Raw genomic sequence first — 26,099 nt, 5'->3', positions numbered from 1 at the left:
CCTGGAGTGGAAGTGTCTTCTGATGTTCTTGCATCATTACCACAAAAATGCAGCCTCACAGCAGAACAAAGATTCAGGGGGCGGGGTTGGACCCACATCTAGGGGGTGGAGACGGGTAGGTTTAGGTATATTTAAGGTAGGAACAAAGTTTTATCTGGATCTAACCTCGCCCCCTGGATCTTGTGTTCTGCAAATCAACATTTAAACTACAGTAGTGTCTTCGTTGTCAAGTGAAGTAACAAAAACACAGTCAAGACGTGTAAAGTTTTTAAAACTTTTTTTATTTTATTTTTTAAATTCATTTATATTATCTACAAAGTAAAAGTTATTTTAACTTAACAGTTTTATAACGGTCAAGTCTAATGGGGTTTTGCCATCAGATTAAATTAATAAATAATTTATCTGCTTTTTGTTTTGCCAAACATCTTCATTAATGGAAGTTTCTTGTGTTAAGTTTGGTTAGAACCATTTCACTTTGTTGGTGTTGATTTACCCCAAGGTCTTAAGCACAGCTATAGCAGCAGCATTTAACAGTAATGTTAATACTGTCAATATACGGAAGAATTATCTTTAACTTAGAAGGTGCAGACGAAATGTTCCAGTTATTTATGCAGTTTTCTCACTCATCTGGGCTTTGTTATTGTTAGGACCCACTGCAAAAGTTCTAGTGTCACTGAAACGTGAAAAATGATTCCTCGTTAAAACTCTCATCTTTCTTTTGTATTTAAAAAAAAAAAAGCCAGAGTTCACCACATCTTTGCTTGTACGCGTTTCTTAATCACTGGTGGTAGGTAGCAGTAGAGCAGCATGATTGAGGTTCTCGTGGCCATTTAGGGGAGTTTAGAGACAGGTAAAGTTTTGTTGGCCAGTAAGTGGTAGGTGGGGCCAGATGACTCTGCGAAGATCAGGAGCCACTCAAATCGACTGCTGTTCTTTGATCTTCATCCTCTACAGCTGCTGCTGATGGTGACCTTGCACTGAACAAAAACACAAAGATGTATATTATAACCTCCACTTAGTGAAAAAAAAAAAAAAAAGCACATTTACAATTAACAACCCTGGTCAGTAAGCAACAAACATTATAGGCAAAACAGAACTGGCCAATCACTATATTTTCATACAAAAGACAATAAAAGTTGATTTTGAGATTACATAGAAGTACACAAGTCTCTAAGAATCACTTGTTGAAACACATTAAACTCAAGTGGGAGTCGCCGCCTTATTTCCAAACCGAGGAATATGTGAGATACAGGCAACAAATAAACCCAGTAGAACTGTGGCAACATCTCCAAGATGCTTCAAGAAACCTACCTGCAAAGCACACAGTGCACCTAGGGAAAAGCTGCTTTAAACGCAAAGGATGGTCACACCAAATGTTGATTTAATATAGTTAACAGAAGTTAATTGAAAAAGAAAATCTATTTGTGACATTATTTTTGACAGCATCCTCATTTTACAGCATTTTTACACAAGTGCATAAAACTTTTAACAGTACTGTAGCTTTGCAGGTAGGTTTCTTGAAGCATCTTGGAGATGTTGCCACAGTTCTTCTGGATTTAGTCTGTCTCAGTTTGTTCTGTTTCTTCATGTCATTCTAGAAAGACTGGATGATGATGAAATCAGATCTCTGTGCGGAGCACTGGCTGTTTTCAGACTCCTTGTGCAAACAAATCTCTCACTGGATTATTACAATTATGTTTGGAAATGTAAACTGACATTTCCTACTGACACACTACAGCAAAAGACAGAAATAACTTACTTAAAACCATTTTTAGCTGGTGAAAATACTAGTGTTCTAATCATTTTGGCCACCACTGTATATTTGCATACTATATTCACATATATGTATCTTATCTTTATTTTTAATTTTACTATCTGTGTATTGCTGTTGTCTCTGTTCATCGGAAGCTCTTCTGTCAGAAATTCACACAAATGTGTTTAAGCATACTTGGTAATAAATCTCTTTCTGATTCATATATGTGTTGAGTTGATCGGAGACTGGCCCTTACCAGGGGTGAGAGTGTAGGAGTAGTGTGTGGCTGAGGACACAGGGATGGGGTTGAGAGTACCCTGGGGCAGCGCAGGCTGGGGGCCAGCAGGAGCCTGTGTGGCCATCAACATCATAGTGTGGGGGTGGGAAGGAGTGCCATGATGTGGCGGCACCATCCCTGACTGCATGTGCGCCTTTAGAGACAAAATTAATGAATATTTTTAAGTATTTCTTAGCATTTCTATAATCCTGGTGTCTCACTCGCGAACACTAACCTGCTGCATATGAGCCATATGGTTATGGTTATACCCATGCTGCACCTGCTGGGGGTGGATGTAGACAGCCTGCTGAGCGGAGGGGAAACTGGCTTGAGGAGACTGAGGGTTGGGGCCGGGGGTCATGGAAGGCGGGGTGGGTGCCAGGGCAGAGTACATCTGCTGCTGTGGTGGGTTTCCCATATGGATGGCCTGGGCTGCAGCAGCCGCCGCTTGGTGCTGAGAATGCTGAACGGGGCTGGGGGCCGGGTGGCTGCCTCCATGCTGAGTACCCTGCTGCGGCTGTCCTGTCGGGGTGGCAGAGGGCTGAGGGTGCTGCGGATGAGGGTGAAGGGTAGAGCTTGGGTGGGCAAACTGCTGAGGAATAGGGGTAGATGACACTGAAACACAGAAATACAAGCAGTTATAATATGGCATCACTGATTTTACGCCAAATAAATCCAATGAATATGAACGTTACCAAATAAAAATAAACAAGCAACATGCTCAGAAAGGTCTATTTTTTAGAATGGGTTTAGAACATTTAAATTGTTAGATATAAATTAACAAAAAATAATGATAAATATAACTGCAATTAAAAATGTAATAAAAAGAAACCATAAAAGAAATATCAACTGAAAAAATTGGTGCTATTTTGTTGAGTCAATGTGTGACTCATTACAAATACCATCATTAATTGCTGTAGCATTGAGCTACTCAGAAGCTATAAAACGTGATTGTAAAATTAGCACAGATGCACTGTATGATAGTAAAGAGGTTAAATGGCTGGCAAGGTTTAGGCTTTGTGCTGGTGGGAGTTCTTACCATACATAGTATGCATCTGCTCACCATACTGAGTGGTGGAGGAAGAAACCAGACTGGGCTGAGCATGGCCAGGGGGGGTGATCATCCTCGCACTGCCCTGAATCATTGGACTGAACATATGCTGGGCCTGAAACACAGGAACCCACACTGCATGATTTTAGCAATCCTATAAGATCATTGCATGTCACACTGTGCGACATGGATCTAATAAATTTAGCTACGACGCGTGTAGACCGTACAATGATGACACCTGTTGACTCGTAGGCTACAACTCATGTTACTATAGAAGAATAAAACGTTATCAGCATGCACTAGTAGTAAACAAAAAGAGCATGATAAATTATACTTTAGCAGTTGTAGTTTTTGTGTGTGCTGAAAAAAAGTGGAAGCAGCAAAAGAGGAAGGCATAAGAGCTTGAGGTGAGCCGTTTTATGCTTTAGTGCCATGTCACGGTGATTTCATGTCACATTTTTATTGGTTGGTCAATAAACGTGGATCGTAGCGATGTGCAATGATCATGCTGTATTTCGAGCCCGATCTCACAGCAATTTGTACATATTCTACAAGGTGGCTAATTCGTATTTCTGACACTGTCAGAAAATGATCGTAGGCTATCTCTGGTCACAAGACAATGACAATGGCCTTCTTTGAACCTCTCTCACTGTACCACACAGGACCACCGATTAGGAGCCGCGATCACAGAAATCGCCATGATTGTTTCACGATCCCTTCTCTTTCATCTGGGACAGCCGAAAATTGTGCTAATTTCAGGCTTTAAACAAGAGAAGTGAAAGACTTAATTTATAAATTATATCAGTAAAAAGGACCTTTACTTTTAAGATTATTTTATTTGCAGAAAATGGACTTAATACATTAAATCCATATGATAAAATTTTTTAATGAATGGTATATGGTGAATGACAGTGCCTTTCTTGTTAATGTTATATGTTAATTGTTTATGTTCATGTTACATTGAACATAGCTAACTGCTATATTAAAAACATCCAAAACATTTGGAAAATTAATTGATTAAATGGGATACATAAGTCATATTATATAATTATACTCATATTGTACTGATATAATTCTAACGTTTTTGTATTACTGTAAAAAAAAGCCCATCTTGTTTGTTCTATGTTTCTCTTGTATAACGGGGAAAAAAAGCTTTAAAATGATAAAGTATCCAAACAAGCCATAGCAAATTAGCAATGTTATAAGCAAAAGAATCAGATTCCTAATGGATCTTATAAAAAGTTTCATCTGTCGTTTGTTGATATTGGTATCTTTTCAGCATTTCGGTAGTTCTAAGAATGGGAATATAATGTTCACAAATACTGGATAAAGATTGTCAGGCACCACATTTATAAATGCTGAAGTTTTGTCCAAAATCGTTAACTGTCCGATTAGGTACTGCTCGACTACATGACTGTGAAAACAGTACATTGAACTTTTTCTTTTTTTTTAATCCAGTCGTACTTCATCTGCCATGTCGGCTTTGTCGTGATCTATGGCATTAGCTGTGTCGCTTCACTGGCTCCTCTCCTGTGGACTCCTTTTCCTCATGGTATAGTAAAATGTCCACTGAATGTACACAGATTCTTAGCATAAGTATTAAGTCATTCGGGAACTACTTGCCTACAGTTTTATACTATGAATTTAGACATACCAATATTGCATACTGTTTTTCTTTAAAAGTAGGGAGGTAAGCATATTTGGATGCATGGAATTTTTTATTTAGTAATTATTCATTAGAAATGAGACCTCTAAAGTCACTGTACCTGTGACTGGTAGTGGGGTATCTGTTGTACCAGAGGTTGGCTAGCAAACTGCTGGGGGCTACAAGTGAAGTATTGGGTGGAGTATGCTGGGCTCTGTGCCACAATGGGCGGCCCAGCAGCTGTAGCTGGATGCATCATTGTAGACGTGCCAGGGGGGTGATGCTGGTCTGGTCTTTGCTGTGGCATGTTTGGGACTGCAATCAGATACAGCAAAAGAAGACAGAATAAAATGGGCATGATCTTGTTTGAGAGAAAAAAAAAATCATTTTGCACAGATCTTATTTCCTAACTGCACAGCCCTGCAAATATTATACAAAATCAATACACAATAGCACTCCCTCACACCGAAAACCTTAAGCAGCTGTATATATATATATATATATATATATATATATATATATAAATAAATAAAATGCACTCTTGAGAGTGAAGCATTCTCACCTTTACCTGGTCTGTAGGGCTTGGTCTGCCTCATGGTCATATGAGGAACCTGAACATGGTACATGGCTGGAGGCTAAAGGATGAAGAGCAGAACTTGAGATGCAGAGCTCCATCTATGTTCTGAGTCTTGAAGAACACTTGCTGAATATATCTTAAAACTATTGTGTATTATATTCTGTTGATTACCACTATAATTGACTTGTAACACTTTCTCTTTTAGCTCATGGGAAAAAGCTATTTGTAAACATTTTCAATGTTTGTGGATTAATATGTTCAACCCATGTTCTGTTTCTTAAAGACATGACTTAAGATGTGCCAACAAACTTCTGTCCTCTACTGCAAGAATACACAATGACATAAAATTTTTCTGGTCAAGTGTTCATGCAAACAAAGCTTCAATACTCGTAACAAAAAAAAAAAAAAAAGGGAAAATGTAAAAAAAAAAAAAAAACAATTGACTAATTTAACAGAAAAAAAAAACAGATAATTTTAGTTGACAAGGTAAACTTATAAAAATTAGTTTACTGACAACAGTATTAAAATATAATAATAATAAAACTGATAAGCTGCAGTAAGAAATGGACAAACCAACAACTGTTGGTCAGTTATGCAGATAAAAATATCATACATGTTTTCAGTAGAAAAAAAAAAGAAGCTTAGAATTGCACAAACCTTCCAGATAATGCTTTTCTAATGGAGAGAGAGGAAAGAGGGAAAAGAAAAAGAACGAGTCTTTAGTGTGATAATCATTTGCTTTTTCAGTATAAGATGTATTTTCTAGAAAACGTGCGAGTGATTAAAGATGAAACAAAAGCTTTTTAAATGATGCTGTAGAGAAAGACTAACGCTTTTGAGTTTTGCAAGTGCTGAAATGCATCTTTCCACTCTACACCACAATATATAACAGTAAAGCTTTTATTTTGGTCAGTGCAAAGTAAATTAGCAAATACAATATCAAACATCAGTGAGGTGTAACTTCTCAGGCTGATGACGAACCATGAGCTCCTTCCAAAGGTTTATAGCATGCTACCAATCAAATAATTTTTACATGATCATGTTCTTGATCCACATTTTTGCACAATACTGTAAAATAAACTATGCACACCTATGATTTTTTTAAAACACAGAATTCAGAATTTGTGCCATTTTATTTAAACCAGACTGCCTGAACAGGCCTCTACTGGCCCTTCTCACTGAACGAAAGCAATCATGTCCTGGATATGCATGCCGATGAAATGCAGCTGACAAATGAAAATGTAGAAGGGATGGCTGAAGTATGAATGCAATCAGGACATCAAGGATCTTGGCACATGAATAAAAATAAGAACAAATGTTTTGGGATAGATGTGGGCTTCCATGCACAGAACGAATGAGATTACACTAACAGAACGGTTCATGTAATGGAGCTCACCTGAACGCCAGGACTGACAGGCGTCAGAGGGTACATCTGGAACATGGTCTGGCCATAGACGGTAGGGGGCTGCTGCACTACTATGGAAGGGCTGGGCTGACCCTGGGGCCGGGTTTGAGTGGGGGTTGTTGCTGGTTTAGGCTGAGGAAAGGGTTCGAATAAAATAAAAGTTAGATAAATATATAAACATTTCCATTTCCATACTATTTTTGTTTGCCATCTTCCAGAAAACCTAATGGAAAAACAAAACAACTTGAAGAAAGCTTAAAGGGACATTTCACCCAAACATTTAAAGGAGAGATATTATGCCCCTTTTTACAATATGTAATACAAGTATCAGTTTACGTAAAAAATACACGAGTTACAAAAACAGTCAGTTATTTCTGTGAAGGTAAACAGTTGGGAAATAAATTGCATGTTTATTTTAGATCTGTGTGGCAGCAGCAATATACAGTAAATAAATCAGTAAAACCACTGCTCTGTTGTCTCCTCTGAGGCTTGGACTCTAAATAGTGTTCTGTGCTCGTCTGTGCAGCCAAAGGAAGAACAGTTAGCATGTTTTGCTCAAACTTTCATTGTGGCATTAGAACTGGTACACCGTTGTCGCTTGACGGCGCTATGGGTGGAAATTTACAGATTAAGGGGCGGTAATATTATTTATAATGAGATCCCTTTACAACGTCACTAAGGGGAGTGAAATCAGACGCGTTCGTTTTTTAAGACTCTTGCAGAAAAAAGGCTAATCAAAACAGTTACTGGGTTAATCTTTTTCACATTTTATTATTTGGTAGATGCACCAGGGACCTGATTATAGCACTTAAAACCTGGAAGTGTCAGATTTTCATGATATGTCACCTTTAAATTCTGCCATAATTTCCTCACCCTCAAGTTGTTCTAAACCTGTATGAGTTTCTTTCTTCTGTTGAACATGATTCTGAAGAATGTAACCAAATAGTTGCTGGTCCCCATTATTCAAAATATCTTCTATGTTCAACAGAAGAAATTCATACAGGTTTGGAACAATTTGAGGGTGAGAAAATGACAATTTTCACTTTTGGGTAAACTATTCCTTTAAGGTACAACACATTTTCTCAGAAAACTTATTTTAATTTTTGGGAAAAAAAATTTACTTACAGGGGAGCAAAATACCCTTGGGTTGAACTCCTTGGCATTGGGATTGAGAGTAGATTTTCTAACACTCCTAAAACGTGCATAAACAATAAATCAATGTTGTTTTATTCACAATACGACAAGAATATTCCTCAGAGGAATAAACACATTCCTGACAATGCAATCTGGTTTTGAATAACATCTGATAAGGATCATTTTACTGAGAAAGACTTTGATCTTTTTAAGAAAATTAATTTATCATTTTGACAAATTCTGTAAGAGATTCACACTGATAATGCTAGAGCTTTTCCATGTTCTTCTGCTGACTCACTCTGCTACAGGGTCATTCTTCTCCTTCTCATCCTTGTTTTTTTCAGCAGCATTGGCCAGAGGCGAGGTGGTTTGAACGCCCTGAGACGTCACATCAGGCCCTCGTTTCTGCTCAGGTACAACAGAGGAAGGAGAAAGCGAAGGTGTAGCAGATTTACTTCCTGTTGGGGCGACGCTCGCAGCAGTGGAGGTTTCTTCACTAATGGCGGACTCCATGGGGACTTTGGGTCCTGTTGAATCTACTGTGCTCTTCTCAGCTGCTTGATCCTTTGGCTTTTCTACGAGGTCCCGTGGAGTCTTGGGCACACTGGGCTCAAAAACTGAATCTGTATTTGAGCTAGACTGCAACTATAAATGATGCAGGGCTTCAATAAATGAAAATACAGTTATGAAACACGCATAATGGGAAAGAAATAAAACTTACCCTAAAATCTACACTGAATTTCTTTAAATTATCTATTTGTTTCCTCTGGTCTGGAGCCATGCTGGGAGGTCCTAGGAAGATCAAAAAAGCACATTAAAAACAAAATTACATAATTTCATTTGATTTTTCAGTTTTGATGCAGTAGTTTTGCAATATACCATAGTGGAGATAAAAGTGGTATTTAAAATATAAAATATTGATATTATATACTAATCAAGCACACATTAGCTACAGTGCTACTGTCACACAAAATAACGTTGTAGAAATGACAGGCAAAAATGAGACACTCCAAGTGTTAGACACTGCAGTCTGCAGAAAGTTGCAATCAACAGCAAGTTCTTTTTTGTATGCTTTTGTACAGTTACGGTTACAAACTCGCTCTTCGCCTCCCTAAACTTTTATTTGAGTGGAAAAACAAGAGAAAACACTAGTTTTATAGATACAGGAAAAATTATTGGGAATTCAAAGAATGAAAATAAAATATTGGATCAGCCCTACTTTGATGCATATGCTGTACCTACATTTGTATGGCAGTTTGTGTATGATTTAAGATGAAATGAAAAAGTCATTTCCCGCTCTATCTATATTTATGGTGTCAGCAATTCTGCACAAGAAAATTAATTCTTAGAAACCAAATCCCTAATTCATACTGGCAACTGGCAATTTCTGCTTTCTTGCTTTGTCAACACAGCAAAAATCGCATGTCACAAATACAGCTTAAGCAAAAGCTCTAAAATTCAGATGAAAAATGGCTGGTTATACATGATAAACAGCATGACATCTTCACAGGTACACACCCTTTCCGATGGATCGAGCGATGCTTGCAGAAGCTTCAATAGGTTTCACATTCTCCTTGTTGGCATTGGGAGAATTTTGTCTCATCTCTAGTACTCTTGATTCTTTGGCTATTTAAAAAAAATGAACAAAAAACAGGTCTGTTGTGAGATCTGGTACAGAGGAAATTCATAGCACATATTATTAAACAGGTCTTAAAACGGCGCATATTGTGTAAGGGACGTCCTTACCCTCTTCAATTTGAGATGCTTCCAGGTTGGTGGCCGGATTGGCTGCTGTGGGTGACGTCGCTGTTGTGGAAGCTGTCGCAGAATCTACTGGCACTGTACCACCCTGAGGGGAAGACAAGCAGGAGGGGCTTGGAGCACCTCCGCCAATGCTATTTTGTCGAGGTGATCGAGGTCTGTGCGCTAAAGAGGAAGTGGAAAAAATTAGTCAGCAAGTCATTCTAAATGAAACTGAAATCTGGGTACTGATTTGTAATCTACTAACCACCGCTGACAACAGATGACCAGGTTCCCCCAGAAGGACTGTTGCGAGTAGAAGGGGGACCGGAAACCTCCACCGATGCACCTTGGGACATATAATCAGGCGGAGGAGGCCCCCCGCCCCGACAAGAGGTCATTCTATGAGGTCTAGGAGTACGCTGTGACTTGGGAGACATTCTTGGAGGACCTGCATTCACAAACACAGGAATGAGTGAGCTTTGAAGGAAGAAACACTCACCCTTTAGGGCATCTCTCACCAATGTGTAGTGTGTAGCTTCTCTCCAAAAGCAGTTGCTGTGTATGCGACATTCAATATACCAAATATGAAGCAAAAACTGGGGGGAAAAAGACTAGAAAAAACAAACAAACACACTCATAACTATGCATAACAGTAGTTTGTAGTTTAAATATGCCTTTGGACACACTATGACACATACCAGAAAATGTAGTTTTAAGCAAATTCGAGCAAGTCATTCATTTCAATAACTGTCATGTACGGAGTACCAAACATCACATGCAGAAGAAAAAGAATAAATAAAATAAATGCTGTGACCATAAAGTAAGACTTTGTTCTTACATTTTATTAATTGTGACCTTTCTACTAATTCATTCCTTTGTTTAGGTTAAATTGTGGTCATAATTTGTTGCCTTGTTTTAAATTGAAGCAGGGGGAAAAAAAAATAGTAAATTGTTGCCATGATTGAACTAAAACATGGAAACAAATTAATACAGTTTAGTCACGATTTAACAAAAACAAAAAGAAACCAATTAATACAAAGTGGTCATGATTGAACCAAATTAAAATTGGGAAACTACTTCGCAAAATGTGTCCATGCTTTAACTAAAAATTAACATGAAAGAATGAATTAGTACAACGTGGCCTCGTGTTAACTAAAATGAAGCAAAAATTAGTACACTGTAGCCACAAATTAATAAGTCATGGAAACAACTTCTTAGTTTGTTGTTGCCACACTTTTTCCTCCGCATGTCATATGCCTTTCTCGGATAAGAATGTTAATTCTAATCAATCTACCTGAAATACATTTGAACTGAAGAGGCTGTGACAGTTTCTCATTTGATGTGTGAGAACACAATGAATGTCAAGCCAATGTCAGCCATGGAAAGAAACACTTGGGCATTGCCAGTGGTGTCCCCATGGCCAAAACATAACGCCAACACTTACAAACACACCGCAGAAAATGAGTGAGTCAAACGTGCCCCAAATTCACTTAAATCATGCATAAAAACAGGGATAGCAATAGAAAATAGAACAAGAAGAGGAGTGAGTCATTTTATTAAACACCAGGAAAGTCCCACAGCTGTTAGTGGCAGCCTTAATTCAGGCATTTGGATTGCAAAACTTGAACCTAAGCAGTGGTGCCACAACAAAATGGCTGCTCGGTCTGGAATTTCTGATACCTTCTGAGGACAGGCGTTTGGGCATGGTGGACAGGGGCCCTGTAGAGCCATGAGCAGAGGGGTGAGACAGGGGCCGAGAGGGCCTGGATGGGGGTCTGGAAGGAGGTCGGGTGGGCGTGGCCGCCCGGGGCGGGAGAGAGTTGGTGGGGCCTGACTGGTAACGGGATGGAGGGCGAGAGGAGGGTGATGGGCAGCGCGAGGGCCAAGGGTGTGCACCTGATAGAGATGAAATGAGTCGAAATGAGAGGAAAGAAAAACTACATTTGAGCAAGAGAGTGAAGGACGGGAAACAAATGAGCATGTAAATTGAATAGGAAAACAGAAAAGTTTGAAGGCCTTACAGAATGAGCAGTTTAGATACGAACACTAACACTAGCGAGGAGAAAAGGTCCAGAGAGATGTAATGGAAGAGTATTGGGAAGAAATGAGTTGAGAAGGAATGAGAAGACACCAAAGAAAAAGAAAGTCACATGTTGAGATTTCTTTGGTTAATTCTAAGGCAGTGAAACATAAAACACTGGGAAACAGGACTTCAAAGAAAGAACATTTTGGAAAGATCAATCAGATTCTCTTGGAACAGCAGCAGTCTTGGCCTGCAGTACTCCCTTGCCCAAATCCTTTTATCATGAAAGGACTGAAAGCCAGAGAGATGATTTGGTAGATTGATTGTTAGTGAAGGAGAGAACAATAGATTAATAGATAACATAAGCCAAGGGAATAGATTCTTTTTTTTTTTTTTTGCCTGTTCTAATTTCTAGTATTTTAAGTGGCAATTGAGTTCTGTTTCAGGGACTGACAAGAAATGATTCCAATAAAAGCGACACCAGGGAAAACTGAGACATCTATCAAATAATATCAGCACATTGCTTGTCTAGCTGTGCTGGTAACCACCACCGATAATATTTCAAGGCTTCAAAACTGCATAACCAAACATACAGTTTGTTTATGTGCATTAGTAAACTTGATTGTGTAAAAAGGTACCACAACACTAGACACTAGTTGTTTTAGATACCCAACATGACCCAAAATAAGTAAAGGTACAAACAAAGTCATCTTATACCTCCATTGACCACACGCTGATCCATTGCGTTGTAGTCATGAGGTCCAGATCTAGGTGCGGGTGGCCCAGGGCTGCACTGTACCAGTCTGGGTGAGTTTTGACGACCAGCTCCCCATGACATCCCTGGTTCTCGGTTCCTCTGACTAGGGGGAATGTATTTGTTCTCCCTGTTGAAGTAAACAGAAGAGGAAAACTCGGCATTGAAATTCAACTAATTGAGCAATACTCTTCAAACTGAAAAAATAAATACATTCTACCACCAACTAATAACTGTTGTAAAGGTGTGGTCACATTAGCAAAGGTCATTCATTTTTCCATTGTCAATAGTGGATGAAGCACAGCTCACACAGACATCACTTTCACACTAAGCAGCCTTCTGTTGGTCAACATGGGGCAACATTTTTTCCTCAAGGGGATATCTTTTGCCCTGAAGCAAAGTTCCCATTTGTGTGGTTTCCTATTGAAATGACTCAATTTTGTCAGCAAAACTTTGCAGAACAACAATAAATTTGCAAACATTGATCCAGACCATGGAAAGAAATATAACTGTTGTGCAAAACTTGGGCAGATGAAATAACATGCAACAAAGTGCCATTTAAAACCAGCAATAGTTTTTGTATTCTTCTGGGATATGTAAATATATTTCAATCTGAGCATAGCCTTTGAAGTTAATCAAAGTGATTACATGAATCAAAGTATACATGGTAGCCATATTTGCAATGCCTCCAAGCAGCTATTTTAGGCATGCAGACCTACTCCTATCTACATGAATGGATAAATACAGGAAACTCAAAAACTGCTTACCAAACTCACATTTAAGTAACATTTTAAATCAGCAATAAAATCGCTTTAACCTGTTGAGGCTGTGAAGCTCCCTCTCTCCACGAACCACAGCAGTATATTTCTCTTCCTCAGAGCGTTCGTCATTTTCCAGAGCCACGCGGGCCTTGTAAGTGGCACTGGCTTCGATCTCCTCTGCCAGCTGTGATGCACGAGCCTCCCGCTTGAGGAACTCCTCAGAGTTGTCTCGCTCCAAAGGAACCCTAGAAACAAAAGGAAAAAAGACAACTTCAGATACAACACATACCTAGTATTTATACAAATGGACATAATCATCAGAGGTGATTTATAGCACAAATGAGAGGACTTACGTGTATGAGGACAAGCTGCTGTCATAGGTGGACTTCACACCGTATGTCTCCTCATTGTATTTAAACATCTCATCAGGATCCCAACCATTTGACTGAAGGAGAGACAGTTTCAAAAATGTGATTACTGTTTCACCTCATACCTCTTGTAACAGCTTTAAATATCTCAGCATTGTTACTGCTTATGATACTTAAATAATCCAAAAAATAATCCAACATTATATGCCAAGCCTGATTTGTTGATTGTTCTCACCAGATCAGTGTCAAGAGATTCCATGCTGCCTGAGATGTGCTGCTCCCCTCCATCCCAGGGTTCCAGATCCTTCTCTTTGTGCTCTCCATTCAGACGGGCACTTACTGCACTGTCTGTGAAGTTGTCTTCACCGCACACCAACACACAAGGCAAACAACAGGATTCATATCACTTGTATCATGGTGATGCATAAGCACACAAATGCTTATGGAAGGAACATAAAACAGAAATTAAAACAAATTTAAGATATGGGGAACATAATGAAATGGAAAACGGGTGATGATTTCTAAATGAACACAAATGGTGGTGCAGGTGTAAGGATCTCACATTTAGACAAGACAACAATCTTGATTCTGAGCTCACTGCATTACAAACACATTTCAAAGGCCATGTTTTCAGAAAAAAAGGCGGAGCTGAAATTCTTTCTGAAATCCTGTTCATTTTCTCGTTGAGGAGTTAAGCTGTTGTACAATAACCAGAAAACAAATGAGTGATTCCTCTCTCAAAGCAAGATAGAAAACATTGCTCCCTTTAGAGTAAAGTCATTGCTAATAGTTAATTAAATCCTGATGCTTAAACCAAAGGTGCGGTCACATTTTCTGAATTTTCACAGGCAAAACCCATTAATTTCAATAGAAATCCACACAATTCAGAATTTTGCATGAGGGCAAAAGACTTTCCCGTGGGTTCCCCATGTATTTGCCACACTGACCAACAGAAAGCTGCTTGGTTTGAAAGTAACTTCTGAGTTCACTGTGCTTCATACATTGTTACATTACTAACAATAGACATTTTTGCCTGCAAACATTTCAGTGAATTTTACTAATGCTACTGCACCTTAACACTACAAAATAAACTTTGAACAGAAACACTAATTGGAAAGTGATATTCCTTGCATTTTAATCAGTAATTTCGAAGAATTTATAAATTAAGAGTCATTTCATAAAACAATAGGTTACTTGCGTAACCCCGGTTCTCTGATAGCATTAAGTGAGGTGTCTCACTATGGGATACGCCCCTTCCGCGTATTCCTCAGAAGCCCAATTCAATTACGCCAGCCCCAATTGGCTGGCAGACATGACGTTGCGTCAGGGAGTCGCTCCCTCCCTTTGGTACAAAAGGGGCGATGCAACGTCATTATGACATTTAAAACAAGCACACCTCTTCCTCGCTTCACACAGCAAGGAGGGTGTTCTGGTGAGACACCTCACTTAATGCTATCAGAGAACCGAGGTTACGCAAGTAACCTATTGTTCTCTTTCAAGCATACGTTTCGGTGTCTCACTATGGGATATCCTAACTCCCGTATTGCCAGATAGCCTGTCTCAATATCTCCTGCCAACTAAAGAAACTACTATAGGGCTGGTTAAGACAACACTCAAGATTCAATGCTCAATACAGCACGTGCGAGCGTTTGACATAGACTTATACTTATGACCTTTACTTATGACATAGACATTCCTCTCGTTGAGTGAGAGCGTAAACCATATGGAGGCGTAAGACCCTTACTGGAATATGCAAGAGAAATTGCCTCCACTATCCAGTGGGATAAATGCTGTTTAGTAATCGGTTTTCCCGTACATGGCTTCGCCCAAGACACAAACAGCTGATCACTCTCTATGAACCCTTTAGTTCGCTCCATGTAGATACCAAAGGGTGCTGCCCAACAGTTTTGTTATCAAAACCTACACGGCAAGCAGATATTGCGGACAAAAACACCTTTATGGTTGAGAACGCTTTACCCTGATCTGTCTGATCCTGCAGAAAAGATAGAATAACTACCACCGAACACTTAAAGGGGATTACGTGTCTAGCCGCGCACCAACGCTCAAACACGCCCCATTTACATTCATAGAGTGACTGAGTGGACAGGGCCCTAGAATTCTTTATAGTTCTGATGACACTGTCTGGCAGACCAGCCGCATTCATATTTAACCACTCACTGGTCAGGCCCACACTGCCAGGCATTCTGGATGAGGATGAAAAATCTCCCCCCTGCCTGTGACAGCATATCTCTGTGCAGCGGCAGGGACTATGGCTCTGCGTACAGTATATGTATGATCTCTGCCAGCCAATATTTCCCTGGCCACCGCAGAGCTACGAGTATCACTTTCAATCCCTCCTCCCTCATTCTGTGAAGGGCTGGGGATATTACGCTATCGGTGGGAACACGTAAAGGAGAGTGTGAGGCCACTCGTGCGCCAGTGCATCTATTCCCAGAGGCGTGCTCTGATGCTTCAGAGAGAAGAACAGAGGGCATTGAGTATTGTCCTGCATCGAGAACAGATTCACTCTCGTTCTACCGTATATGATCCAAATTTGACCGACCACTTCCGTGTTCAGCTTCCACTCTCCATAAAGGGGATTTCCCCTGCACAGCAGATCTGAACCCCTGTTCATGATCCCTTGTACGTGCGTCGCTCTCAGGGATAAAAGACTAGCATTGCTCCACAAAATCAGTTAATAATAATAATAATAATAATAATAATAATTCATTACATTTATATAGCGCTTTTCTGCTTTTCTAAGCACTCAAAGCGCTCTACATTGTGAGGGGTGGTGTCTCCTCGTCCACTACCAGTGTGCAGCATCCACCTGGATGATGCGACGGCAGCCATAGTGCGCCAGAACGCCCACCACACACCAGCTTACTGGTGGAGAGGAGACAGAGTGATGAAGCCAATCAGTGTAAGGGGATGATTAGGAGGCCATGATGGTCAGAGACCAATGGGGAAATTTGGCCAGGATGCCGAGGTCAAACCTCTACTCTTTTCGAAAGACACCCTGGGATTTTTAATGACCACAGAGAGTCAGGACCTCGGTTTAACGTCTCATCCGAAAGACGGTGCTTTTTGACAGTATAGCGTCCCCGTCACTATACTGGGGTGTTAGGACCCACACAGACCGCAGTGTGAGCACCCCCTGCTGGCCTCACTAACACCTCTTCCAACAGCAACCTAGTTTTCCGAGGAGGTCTCCCATCCAGGTACTGACCAGGCTCAACCCTGCTTAGCTTCAGTGGGCAACCGGTATTGGGCTGCAGGGTGATATGGCTGTGGAGTTAGTGTGCCAACGTGTGTAAGGGGAGTCCCTGTCTGTTTATGTAGGCCACAACTGTAGTGTTGTCCGTTATCACAAGAACATGATGTCCTTTCGAGAAAAGGAAGAAAATGCTTCAACGTTAGAAAGATGGCCAGCATTTCCAAATACTTTGTGTGACAGTGGCTCAGATGGGGACCCCATCTCCCGTTCACTGCCCAGCCCTCGTGAATGCCCTCCCCAGCCAGACAACTACACGTCCATCGTTATGACCTTCTGGGCCTGGACGACGCCCATAGGTACCCCTTGCACCAGAAACATGGGCGCCGCCAATTACGCAGTGTCAAGACTGCCGCTGACGTCACTCACACTCTCCTCTGGGAGTGCCTTAACGGGTCCAGTCTCAGAGAGACTACCCAGCGTTGAAACTCTCTCATAAATGGGAAAGCCAATTAGTCACCAGAAGAGACGGACGACAGCTCGCGTAAGTGTTTTGAATAACTTGGTTGCAGTTCTGTTGTTTAAATAATTTACTTGCTACTAGGAAGGAATAGTTCGTTTCCTACCTATTTCTACTCTGCATTTTCGTTGTTTTCTCTGTTGATTGCACTTACTGGTAATTAGAATAATTTGCGCCTCAGCTGAGAACGAGCCTGTGTGATTGTGCAAAGTGTTAGTTTCGTCTTGAGCTATTAGCAGTCCTACCTTATTGGCTGGGCTGATCAGAAGCCGGCAACAGCTGTTTTCGCCGTGTCAGCGCTGTGACGACCGGTGCATCTAAAATGACTTCCTTTTCTCTGTCGGAGAGATTAGCCAGATTAAGCCAGCGTCCTCTCTACTGAATGACCATTGTAACCATGGCCTTGCCCGCAACCTGAACGGCACATCTCTGAAGATGGAGCGAGACATCGGTGACTACACAGATTTCTTCCCACTGTGTCTGACTTGGTGAGACAGACACCTCGTCTTGTAGATCCGCCTGGTATGCGGTCAATAGAGAGAAGACATTCATGGCCGGACTGAGAGAGCGACCGCTTTGTAAGTGTAATGTAATGTAATACACTTCGTAATGGTAGTGTCGGGTTCGCAGACGCCGTGCGCTTTGGATGCAGATGCATGGTGACTAAAGGCTCCATGGGGGGCATGCGAAGAAGGCCCTCCTTCTCCATACCCTCCACGTCGAGCGCAGATCCCCCCTGCATGGGCATTTTACTAGTAAAAGGATTGTCCTTCCAGGTGACAGAAACCTCTTCCACAAGCTCTGGAAAGATTGGAAGGAGTTGTCTCGCTGCCCATTTAGCTCTCGGCAGCCTCTTACCCTCATTGTGCGACTTTGCAGTCTGAGCTACTACGGTCGGCCACAGAATTTTGAGTTTCTCCGCAGCGCGTTTACACACGTCTTGCAGATCCACACTAAGAAGCGGAGAGGATAGTGCGCCACCCACCTCCTCTGTGGACCCCACCATAGAGAGGGGTTGTGCCAGTTGCGCAGAGGAAAGGAAAGGGGAATCCTCAATCTTCCTCCTCTTCAGAGAGAAGGAAATCCGATTGCTCCTCTTCCTCAAATTCAAACGTGCCCCTCCTCCTCGTCCGTACTGAGGACACCGGCCAGAAGGGCGCCTACATCCAGTTGTTCACCCCACGATAGAGCTGCCGTGGTGGGAAGCTCCACAGGAATGGATACCTGAGGGGGGGAAACCGGAGCGGGGGTAGCTGACTTGGGGATCCTGGACAGACAAGCTAGCTTGGCGTGCTAACCTGCAACGGAGGCTCTTCATGGTGAAACGCACGCAGTGCTCACAGGAGCCAGGATTTTCGATCGCTATTTGGGCATGTTTCAACCCAAGACATGCAGAGCAGACCTGGTGTGCATTTTTGCATGAGATCTTGTTCCCGCATGAGCAAAGCCGCGGATCGCAAGCTACGGTAGTCGGCATTGCTGCAGCCATAGTGAAGTGAAATTCAGCCAAGTATGGTGACCCATACTCGGAATTCGTGCTCTGCATTTAACCCATCCAACATGCGCACACACACACAGCAGTGAGTGTTGCCATAGTTGCGGTATTGAATTAATGACCCTAACAATGAGCTGGAGTGCTGATTGAGGGGTAGGCGAAAGCGGCGTGGTGGCCAACAAATCGACTATAAGCCCAGTACCAAAATGATAAGCCAGCAAACAACGTGGAGACTAGTTGATGGCTATCCGAGTTGGGTAGGCTTCTCGTGCGACGCGTGAAGAGGTTTTTGAATGTCGCAATGATGTTGCGTCGCCCCTTTTATACCAAGGGGAAGGAGCCACTCCCTGACGTCATGTCTGCCAGCCAATTGGGGCTGGCGTAATGGAATTGGGCTTCTGAGGAATACGCGGAAGGGGCGTATCCCATAGTGAGACACAGAAGCGTATGCTTGAAAGAGAACTCATTTCATTTCACTGATTTCAAATGCTGTTGTATGAAAAACAATGCCAATTAGATAAGAGTTTATGGCTGCATGATTTGAATTATTGATATTAACTGTCTTGCACTGAACTTCATGCTTTCATTAAATTAGATTTTATAAAAGAAAAGGAGAAAAACCATGCAAACAAATCAAAATGAAATCACAACCTGAAAAATTATGATCTCCCTCCAGGATTTATTTAAATTAAGCAATATTGTGACACTCATGAAATGAAACGGGCCTCTAATATAACATTATCAGGATAATTATGTAATGACAATCAAAATACAGTTACAGTAGCTACTTGCAGCCAGCTTTGAGTGGGTTTGGCACTTGTGTGTTGCTTGTTTAGCTTTTGGTATGATGATGGCAAATGCCATTTCATCTTTATATGAACTAGCTGTTCATTCTTGCATGTGTGCCATTTGAAGTGAAGAACTGTACAACACAAACCTTCTCTAAATGCTACCTCTAATTTAAGTCTGAAATGTGTGCATTTTTTTTATTTGTAGGTACTTAACAAAAAGAGTTGATTAGGAGACTCAGAAACATTCTTAAAGAAATAGCATTAATGTAGTCATATCAAACATTCATATAACTGGCTAATCTATGTAGAACAAAAAGAGCACTTTAGAAGCTGATACCGTGTGCTTCTTTTGTGAGGATAATGCAAAAACAACATCCTCTGACTTAGGGGCTGCATCAGTGTTACAATAACAAAAGCATCTCTGTGCCAAAATGCCTGCAAGTCATGCACTATTCACCTACTCAAAGAATGCCGCAAGCAACTGAAATGGTTTTACATAAAAAAAATAGGCTGGTAAAAGAAGAGGATGAGTTGCATTACCTGCATCTGATGAGACTACACCCATTTAAGAGGAAAGAGACAGAATAAAAAAAATGGGTCAGTTTAATAAAGTCATTGACCAGGTTCAACTAATGCATTTTTTGCATCTACAGTGATAGAGACAGGCAGACAGGGTTGGATTGTAGATTGTATAGAAGGAGCAGTAGAGAGAATATATATATATATAAATATACACTTCAAAGTTAATGCAAGTTGAAAATGTCATTTAAAAAAGCCGCTTTTAACAAATACATTTTTCAACAAAAGGATAAAAAGCTACCACACAGGAGTATGTCTGGAATGATAACTTCATTCAAAAGTACGTTTTGCATGCCTAATGTATGTAGTAGCATTATACATATTTTATGAGTGATTTGCAATGTCTTTGATCCATCAAAATGTCATCCCCTCTCCTAACACCACACTTTGAACTTTTATAAAATAAACATCTTATTCAGCAGTAATGAAACATAATTGCAGGACTACAGCAGGCACTGTCCATAAGAATGTTTTTCATGGTCTGCACTGACACTGCAAAGCTCACAGATCTGATTTCATAACACTGACCACATTTACATGCACATCACAGATTAAATTTATGGTTTTGGTTAAGATTTTATTCCATGCATCAAAAAACTTGCAATTTTAAAAAACTTCAAATTTAAGGCTTTTTTTAAATAAGTATATAAGCTTATAAATTTTTAAGATCTAAATAAATAAAAAGGAATACCATATACTAGGGGCATACTATAGGAAAAAAAAAAAAGTATTTTCAAAGATTTGGTTTACAGCGATAAAATTAGAGAATATTTTGCCGAGTGTTTTTTGCATGCATTTACACTGAATGCATTTTTAATCATAGTACTGTAGGTACGAGTAGGTGGTGGCAAGTTACTGTCTTAATGAGTGAGTTGAGAGTCATTCTCTCACTCAGCATTTGTTTGGCTAATTTATTCAACATGATCAAGCAAGTGACTTTTTATGAATGGGTAATCAAATTAAACGGATTCGATCAAAATGCAGATTATTACAATAACATGCTTAAAACTAACAATTTTAATTTAGTGTTTACTGAACTGTTATATAAAATCAGTATCACATTTGCAATCCTGCTGATATTTGGGAAAAGCACTCTAATAATTTCACACATAATTTCACGAGTTCACACTTACATATAATTAGTTGGAGTATAGTAATGCGGGAAATTTGGCAATCATGGGATATAACTAGTGGGTTGTACATTACAGGATTATTTAATCCAAATTACCATATAATAGTCAGGAGCTCACAGAGAAAGAATTGCATAAGCATATTTGTTCTGTTCTTTGTACTTATCCACTGGCTAATACAACACATGGTGCAAGTAAAATGTTTTCTTTTTAATTGCCAACCACAGTCTAATCATATCAGTGTTTTATAAAATGCATATACTGCAGTCTTCTAAATACACAACACCCCATCTGCAGTAAAATATAACAGATGGCTCTAGTTTTAGCAATAAAAAAAATGTCTTGACTTTACATCTTGAAAAATCTATTGTGATGGTTGATGCCAACTCAAAGCATAATTTTAAATCACACTTTGCAATGCGTAGAATTATGTACTTGACCCTGTGATGTCAGTAAATGGATCAGTTTTCCTGCTATTTGTGTTCATAGATTAATTGCTTTCGGCAGTTCATACATACACGGCACTGTACCTGTAAAGGAACCACTAAAGAAGCAAGGACAAACATTTCTTTGACAAAGGTCTCACCTTTCTTGGCATAGTTGAGGTCCACATCTTTGAAATGAACTACCACTACATCTGAAGACTTGAAGATGATGCTCTCCACAATATCCTCACGGCGAGGGCCCACATTAGGTTCTACACTCTTCCTGTGTGCAGCATCCAGGACAATATCACACTGCAAATGCACAGAACAAAATCATATAGGGAGAAAATGTCATATGTGCATAGATGTAGAATAAAAGTGAATATATTTTTTTTGCAGCCCAGTGATTTAAATGTTTGAGATTACAGCCACAGAAATTCCTCTCCTCACCTCTGGGCCATAGGTCTTAAAAACTCCTTCATAGATCAGCCCATTTTTAACTTTAAGTTCACATTTGGTACCCTGTTGAGTGAAGCACAAAACCAAATTGTGTTGGTTTTATTTTGGTAAAGAGAATGATTAAATAAAAACAAAAAATATAAATCGCTGCAATTAGGGGTGTGCGATATATATCATCTGCGATAATATCGTGATTGTTGTTTTAACGATGCGTAATTTGACATTATCGAGTATTTTGCAAAAAATATTCAAAACACCCCAACAGAGTGCACGCAAACATTAAGTGAAGTCTAGATTAGTGCGAGTGTTCTTTCACTGCATGATTGTCTAATAAAATACATTTACAGTAGAATGATCACAAAATTCAAGATATGGGGACAAAAAATGCATAATTAATCAATATCACACAAAGAGTGCCGTTTCTTTCTCCAAAAATTACCATTACAAACGTAGGCCCTAATATTTTTTATTTTTATTTTTTTTACAACAGTTAAGAAGTTAATTAAGAGACTTGCGTTTTAGACACCATATTGCCTGTTTTTGTTCTATTTCGACAACAAAAGTAATTCCAAACACAGCCACAATGCTGTTTTGCGTCAGTGTTTCGTTCCTAAATGAATCAACCAATTAAATTATTCGATTCAGTCGCAATGACTCACTTATTAACAGTTAAAATAAGTGAGTCATCACCTGCTGGCGGTTTTAACTTCACATTTAAAGTTTCTTTTTATTATTCAAATAATTTCAAATAACAGTATTCAGCATTTAATGTTTAATATATCAAAACTTTATTTATGCATTTGCAATTGCCGGTCAAATTCATTCATGTTCTGCACTAAACAGTAGTGTGTAAATACATCTAAATGCCACTTCAGATGCTTCAGTCTTATTATTCCACTTCAGTCTTATTATTCTAATTCACTGATTAAATGTAAGCCGTTGATTTAAAAGATAATGCACACCTTTAGAAAAATGGCTTTATAAAGGTAAAAATATCCATAAAAGGTAAAAATCTATTTTATTGGAAACTTTTTGGAAAAGATTAATTTCTATCAGTGTCAACTGACCACCACACAGAATATGAAGAGTATCAAAAACTTTAGGAGTCAGCAGTCCAAGGTAGTCCAAGACACCAGCACAATAACACATTAATAAAATATTGTCTAATTATCGTTTTCGATAAAATCCAAGAAAATATCGAATAAATATTTTTTGTCAATATCGCACACCCCTAGCTGCAATATGAAAAAACAAACATTTTTTCAATCTTGTGCATATGGACTCACCACAACTGAGGTCAAAAAATGAACCATCCTCATGTTTGCATAAACTCCACTGAAGGCCACCTTAAAAATAATTGAAAAAAGAAAAAACATTATTTTGGGCTGTGGTAAAGCATTATTTAACTGAATTCAGTTTAATTGGTTGAGCGGTTTTCAATGTGCTGATATTCAGCAGGCGACTTTTTCTCATTTTCTCACTCAGCTTGAAATGGAGAAATTTTAAATGCAAGTCAATTTAGAAAATCAATGTTATGAATAAATAAGAGAAACTGAAATAAAAGATACTCACTGTAGTGGAGGGTCCTTTGGCATTGTTGCGTCCTCTGGGAAGAGAGGAAACAGAACGATTGATAAGCTTGATAAGAGATCATTTATAATCAAATGGATACATGGAAATGTTTGACATGCTGTATACACTGTTTGCAGAGTCAAAAACCCTTTTTACCAGGAACAATAATTTATGTGATACCGATGGAGCTGTCGATTGCACATGCACTGGCATACTCCCAGAGATGCAATGACAAGAGAGTGACAGATAATCATATGCTTCATGCATTTCATTGTGCAAAGAAGCGCTTGTGGAGTTCCCAAACAACAGGCTTAGGAAAAATCAGCATTTCGCTGAAAGGACGGGATTCATAGCCAATGACAACATTATACCTCAAACATGCAAGAATGAGAGCTCCTAAATTATAAAGTGTTCATCTACACATGTTGGATGAAATACCAATGAGGTCTCTAATGTGTAACAAGAATGAGTTCAGTGCACACATGATCTAGGTACAAACTATCAAGTGCTTCAAGGCCATTAAAATAAATTGGAGAATAAAAGCTGTGAATGACAGCCCCTTTTCAGCAGCCAAAGTACAAATCAAATGCTGCATTACAGGCGGTGTAAGGCTTCACTGCACCACTCACGATTCCCACAGTTTCTACAAGTCATAATACTCTTGTTCCGTGTAAACAAGACAGGCATTTTTTCACCATGCAGTGTAACTATGTGATGCCAATAAAGGCCTCTCTGCTTCTCAAGCTGTAGAACGTCTATAGCTCACTAAAAATCCTATCAATATTATTAGTGTATCACAACGTGCTCTGAAGGAACACACTTACACAAATGTCATCTCGCAAGGACGGACTTAATACACGCAACCTCTTGGAAACGTCAAGGTTGACACAGTGGTCTGACTTTGTGAGCGCGCACCGCCTTTCATCGGAAACGCAGGCGACCTGACAAATAATTCCAGCCGTGAAACGGACAGTACCGGGAAAGACGCAATTCTGACCGGTGTCCTCGAGTTAACGAAAAGAAAGAAAACCAAAAACGGAAGCTGGGTTAATGCCATTCTCAATAGTGACATAGAGAGAACTAACATGTGACCTCTCATTTGGGATGATGAATTCCCATAATGCCGATTCACAGGCCCTCAGAACGATTTAAAAGTCAGCTGACGGTCCTTAAACGTTAGACAGATGTAGAAAGATAAAAGCAAAAAGATGGCGTATCTGTAGCCAGTAGCCACCTTTGCATTTTGTTGGGTATGACACAAGTCAAAGGCAAATGATGCAGAAATTATGTGATTATCTTCTAAGGAGCTCCTGGTTGTATTTTCAGCTATTCCTAAATGATCAAACTAGACTGGCATGCGGATAAGAGCGACAGATAGTAAAGAGTAAGCAAATAAACGTTGGCTAGTTAGCTAGCTAACAACACTATGATGAATTATATCACTGCTGCTACTCTCATTTTATGGCTTGCGAATCATTTCTTTTAAAGCTGCTCAAATGTGAAACCCATTCAATCCCATAATACAATCAGACACGATAAAATGCATGTCTTGTGGGGCAAAGCCGTTATAGTCATAGCTGCTATTTCACCGGCAAAAAGACATTCATCCTGAACGTGTTCACCACAGCAGACAACCCGCCCCTCTCAAATATTCACGAACATATTGTCCGCTATCCGTTGTTATTTTATAACCGCGATGGCTTTGTGCCCATTAACGTGTGAATCTGTCCCGTGAACTTAGCCTATATCGGCCTACTTGCGCTCAATCCCGACCACTGCAACTTCACAACCTGCGTTTTTAAACTACGACACAAGTGCAGGCATGCCGCATCCCCCGGTAGGTTCACGCTCGCCCGTCCTCCAAATTAAAACCCCGTTATGTTGCAGATTCGGTTCTCACCTTCCTATGTTCTGGCGTCCGACGCCTCCTCCTGCTCCCCCGGTACCGGAGGCCGCAGCGGCTCCGCTGTTGCTTCCGCCGGGTTTGCGATTACCACCGGCCTGCGGCTTCATGGACATGGTGATCCCATAAACGACAGCTTGAGCAGAGTTTTCTGTCTGTTTGAGAAAACGTTTTTCACCGCGGACGAGTGCAGACTATGCTATTTGACGCGTTAGCTGACAGTTGATCTAGTGACAGCAGCGTGTAAAGCTACTCCTCCAGTTATTCAAGTCTCCACTAACGCTGCCTGCTACTTCAGCTAGCTCTGCAGATTTAATTCCTCCTAAACAGAGACAATTTAGCCCGTTTTAAAACCAGAGCGCGGATCATCCATATGTTTTAAATGTCAACAAAAAAAATACAACCCGGTAATTTCGCCTTTTTGTTATTTTAAGTGCGATATTTTCAGTGATATACACAGTTCACGCGGGGCTTCAGCACTGACCGATAGACCTAAACAGTCTGAAAAGCCACAAAAAGT

At 40.1% G+C, this 26,099-nt stretch overlaps 1 protein-coding gene across 12 annotated transcripts; it reads right to left on the bottom strand.

Annotated features, from left to right (window-relative positions):
* Positions 1-294: 294 nt before the first annotated feature.
* LOC306870472 (ataxin-2-like) lies at positions 295-26,099 on the bottom strand. Of its 12 annotated transcripts, none has more exons than XM_079417773.1 (25): positions 25,577-26,099; positions 23,677-23,710; positions 23,391-23,450; positions 22,096-22,167; positions 21,807-21,957; positions 20,052-20,066; positions 13,727-13,851; positions 13,477-13,568; positions 13,180-13,368; positions 12,326-12,492; positions 11,266-11,481; positions 9,851-10,033; positions 9,589-9,768; positions 9,361-9,468; positions 8,564-8,634; positions 8,141-8,487; positions 7,834-7,900; positions 6,700-6,840; positions 5,961-5,978; positions 5,289-5,361; positions 4,848-5,041; positions 3,070-3,196; positions 2,266-2,645; positions 2,010-2,184; positions 295-977 (listed from the first exon to the last, which is right to left on the bottom strand). In XM_079417773.1, the coding sequence occupies exons 1-25, from the start codon at positions 25,693-25,695 to the stop codon at positions 949-951; spliced, it is 3,333 nt and encodes a 1,110-aa protein (XP_079273899.1). In that variant the 5' UTR covers positions 25,696-26,099; the 3' UTR covers positions 295-948. The 12 variants fall into 12 exon arrangements, with proteins under 12 accessions (XP_079273899.1, XP_079273907.1, XP_079273903.1 ...); XM_079417781.1 differs by having other exon boundaries at positions 3,094-3,196; XM_079417777.1 differs by having other exon boundaries at positions 5,295-5,361.

The sequence above is a fragment of the Barbus barbus genome, assembly GCF_936440315.1.
Source record: "Barbus barbus genome assembly, chromosome: 5".
In the NCBI taxonomy this organism is placed as follows: Eukaryota; Metazoa; Chordata; class Actinopteri; order Cypriniformes; family Cyprinidae; genus Barbus; species Barbus barbus.
Note: the sequence above shows the minus strand (reverse complement) of the source record. Positions and strands in the feature narration are given on the sequence as shown.

Bases quoted from the DNA above. Each gene is read 5' to 3' on its own strand.
- LOC306870472 (XM_079417773.1), bottom strand. From the start codon at position 25,695: ATGTCCATGAAGCCGCAGGCCGGTGGTAATCGCAAACCCGGCGGAAGC. The intron at 22,168-23,390 runs GTGAGTCCATAT...TTCACTCAACAG, and splicing joins ATTTTTTGACCTCAGTTGTG to GGTACCAAATGTGAACTTAA. The intron at 2,646-3,069 runs GTAAGAACTCCC...TCTGTGTTTCAG, and splicing joins GCAGATGCATACTATGTATG to TGTCATCTACCCCTATTCCT.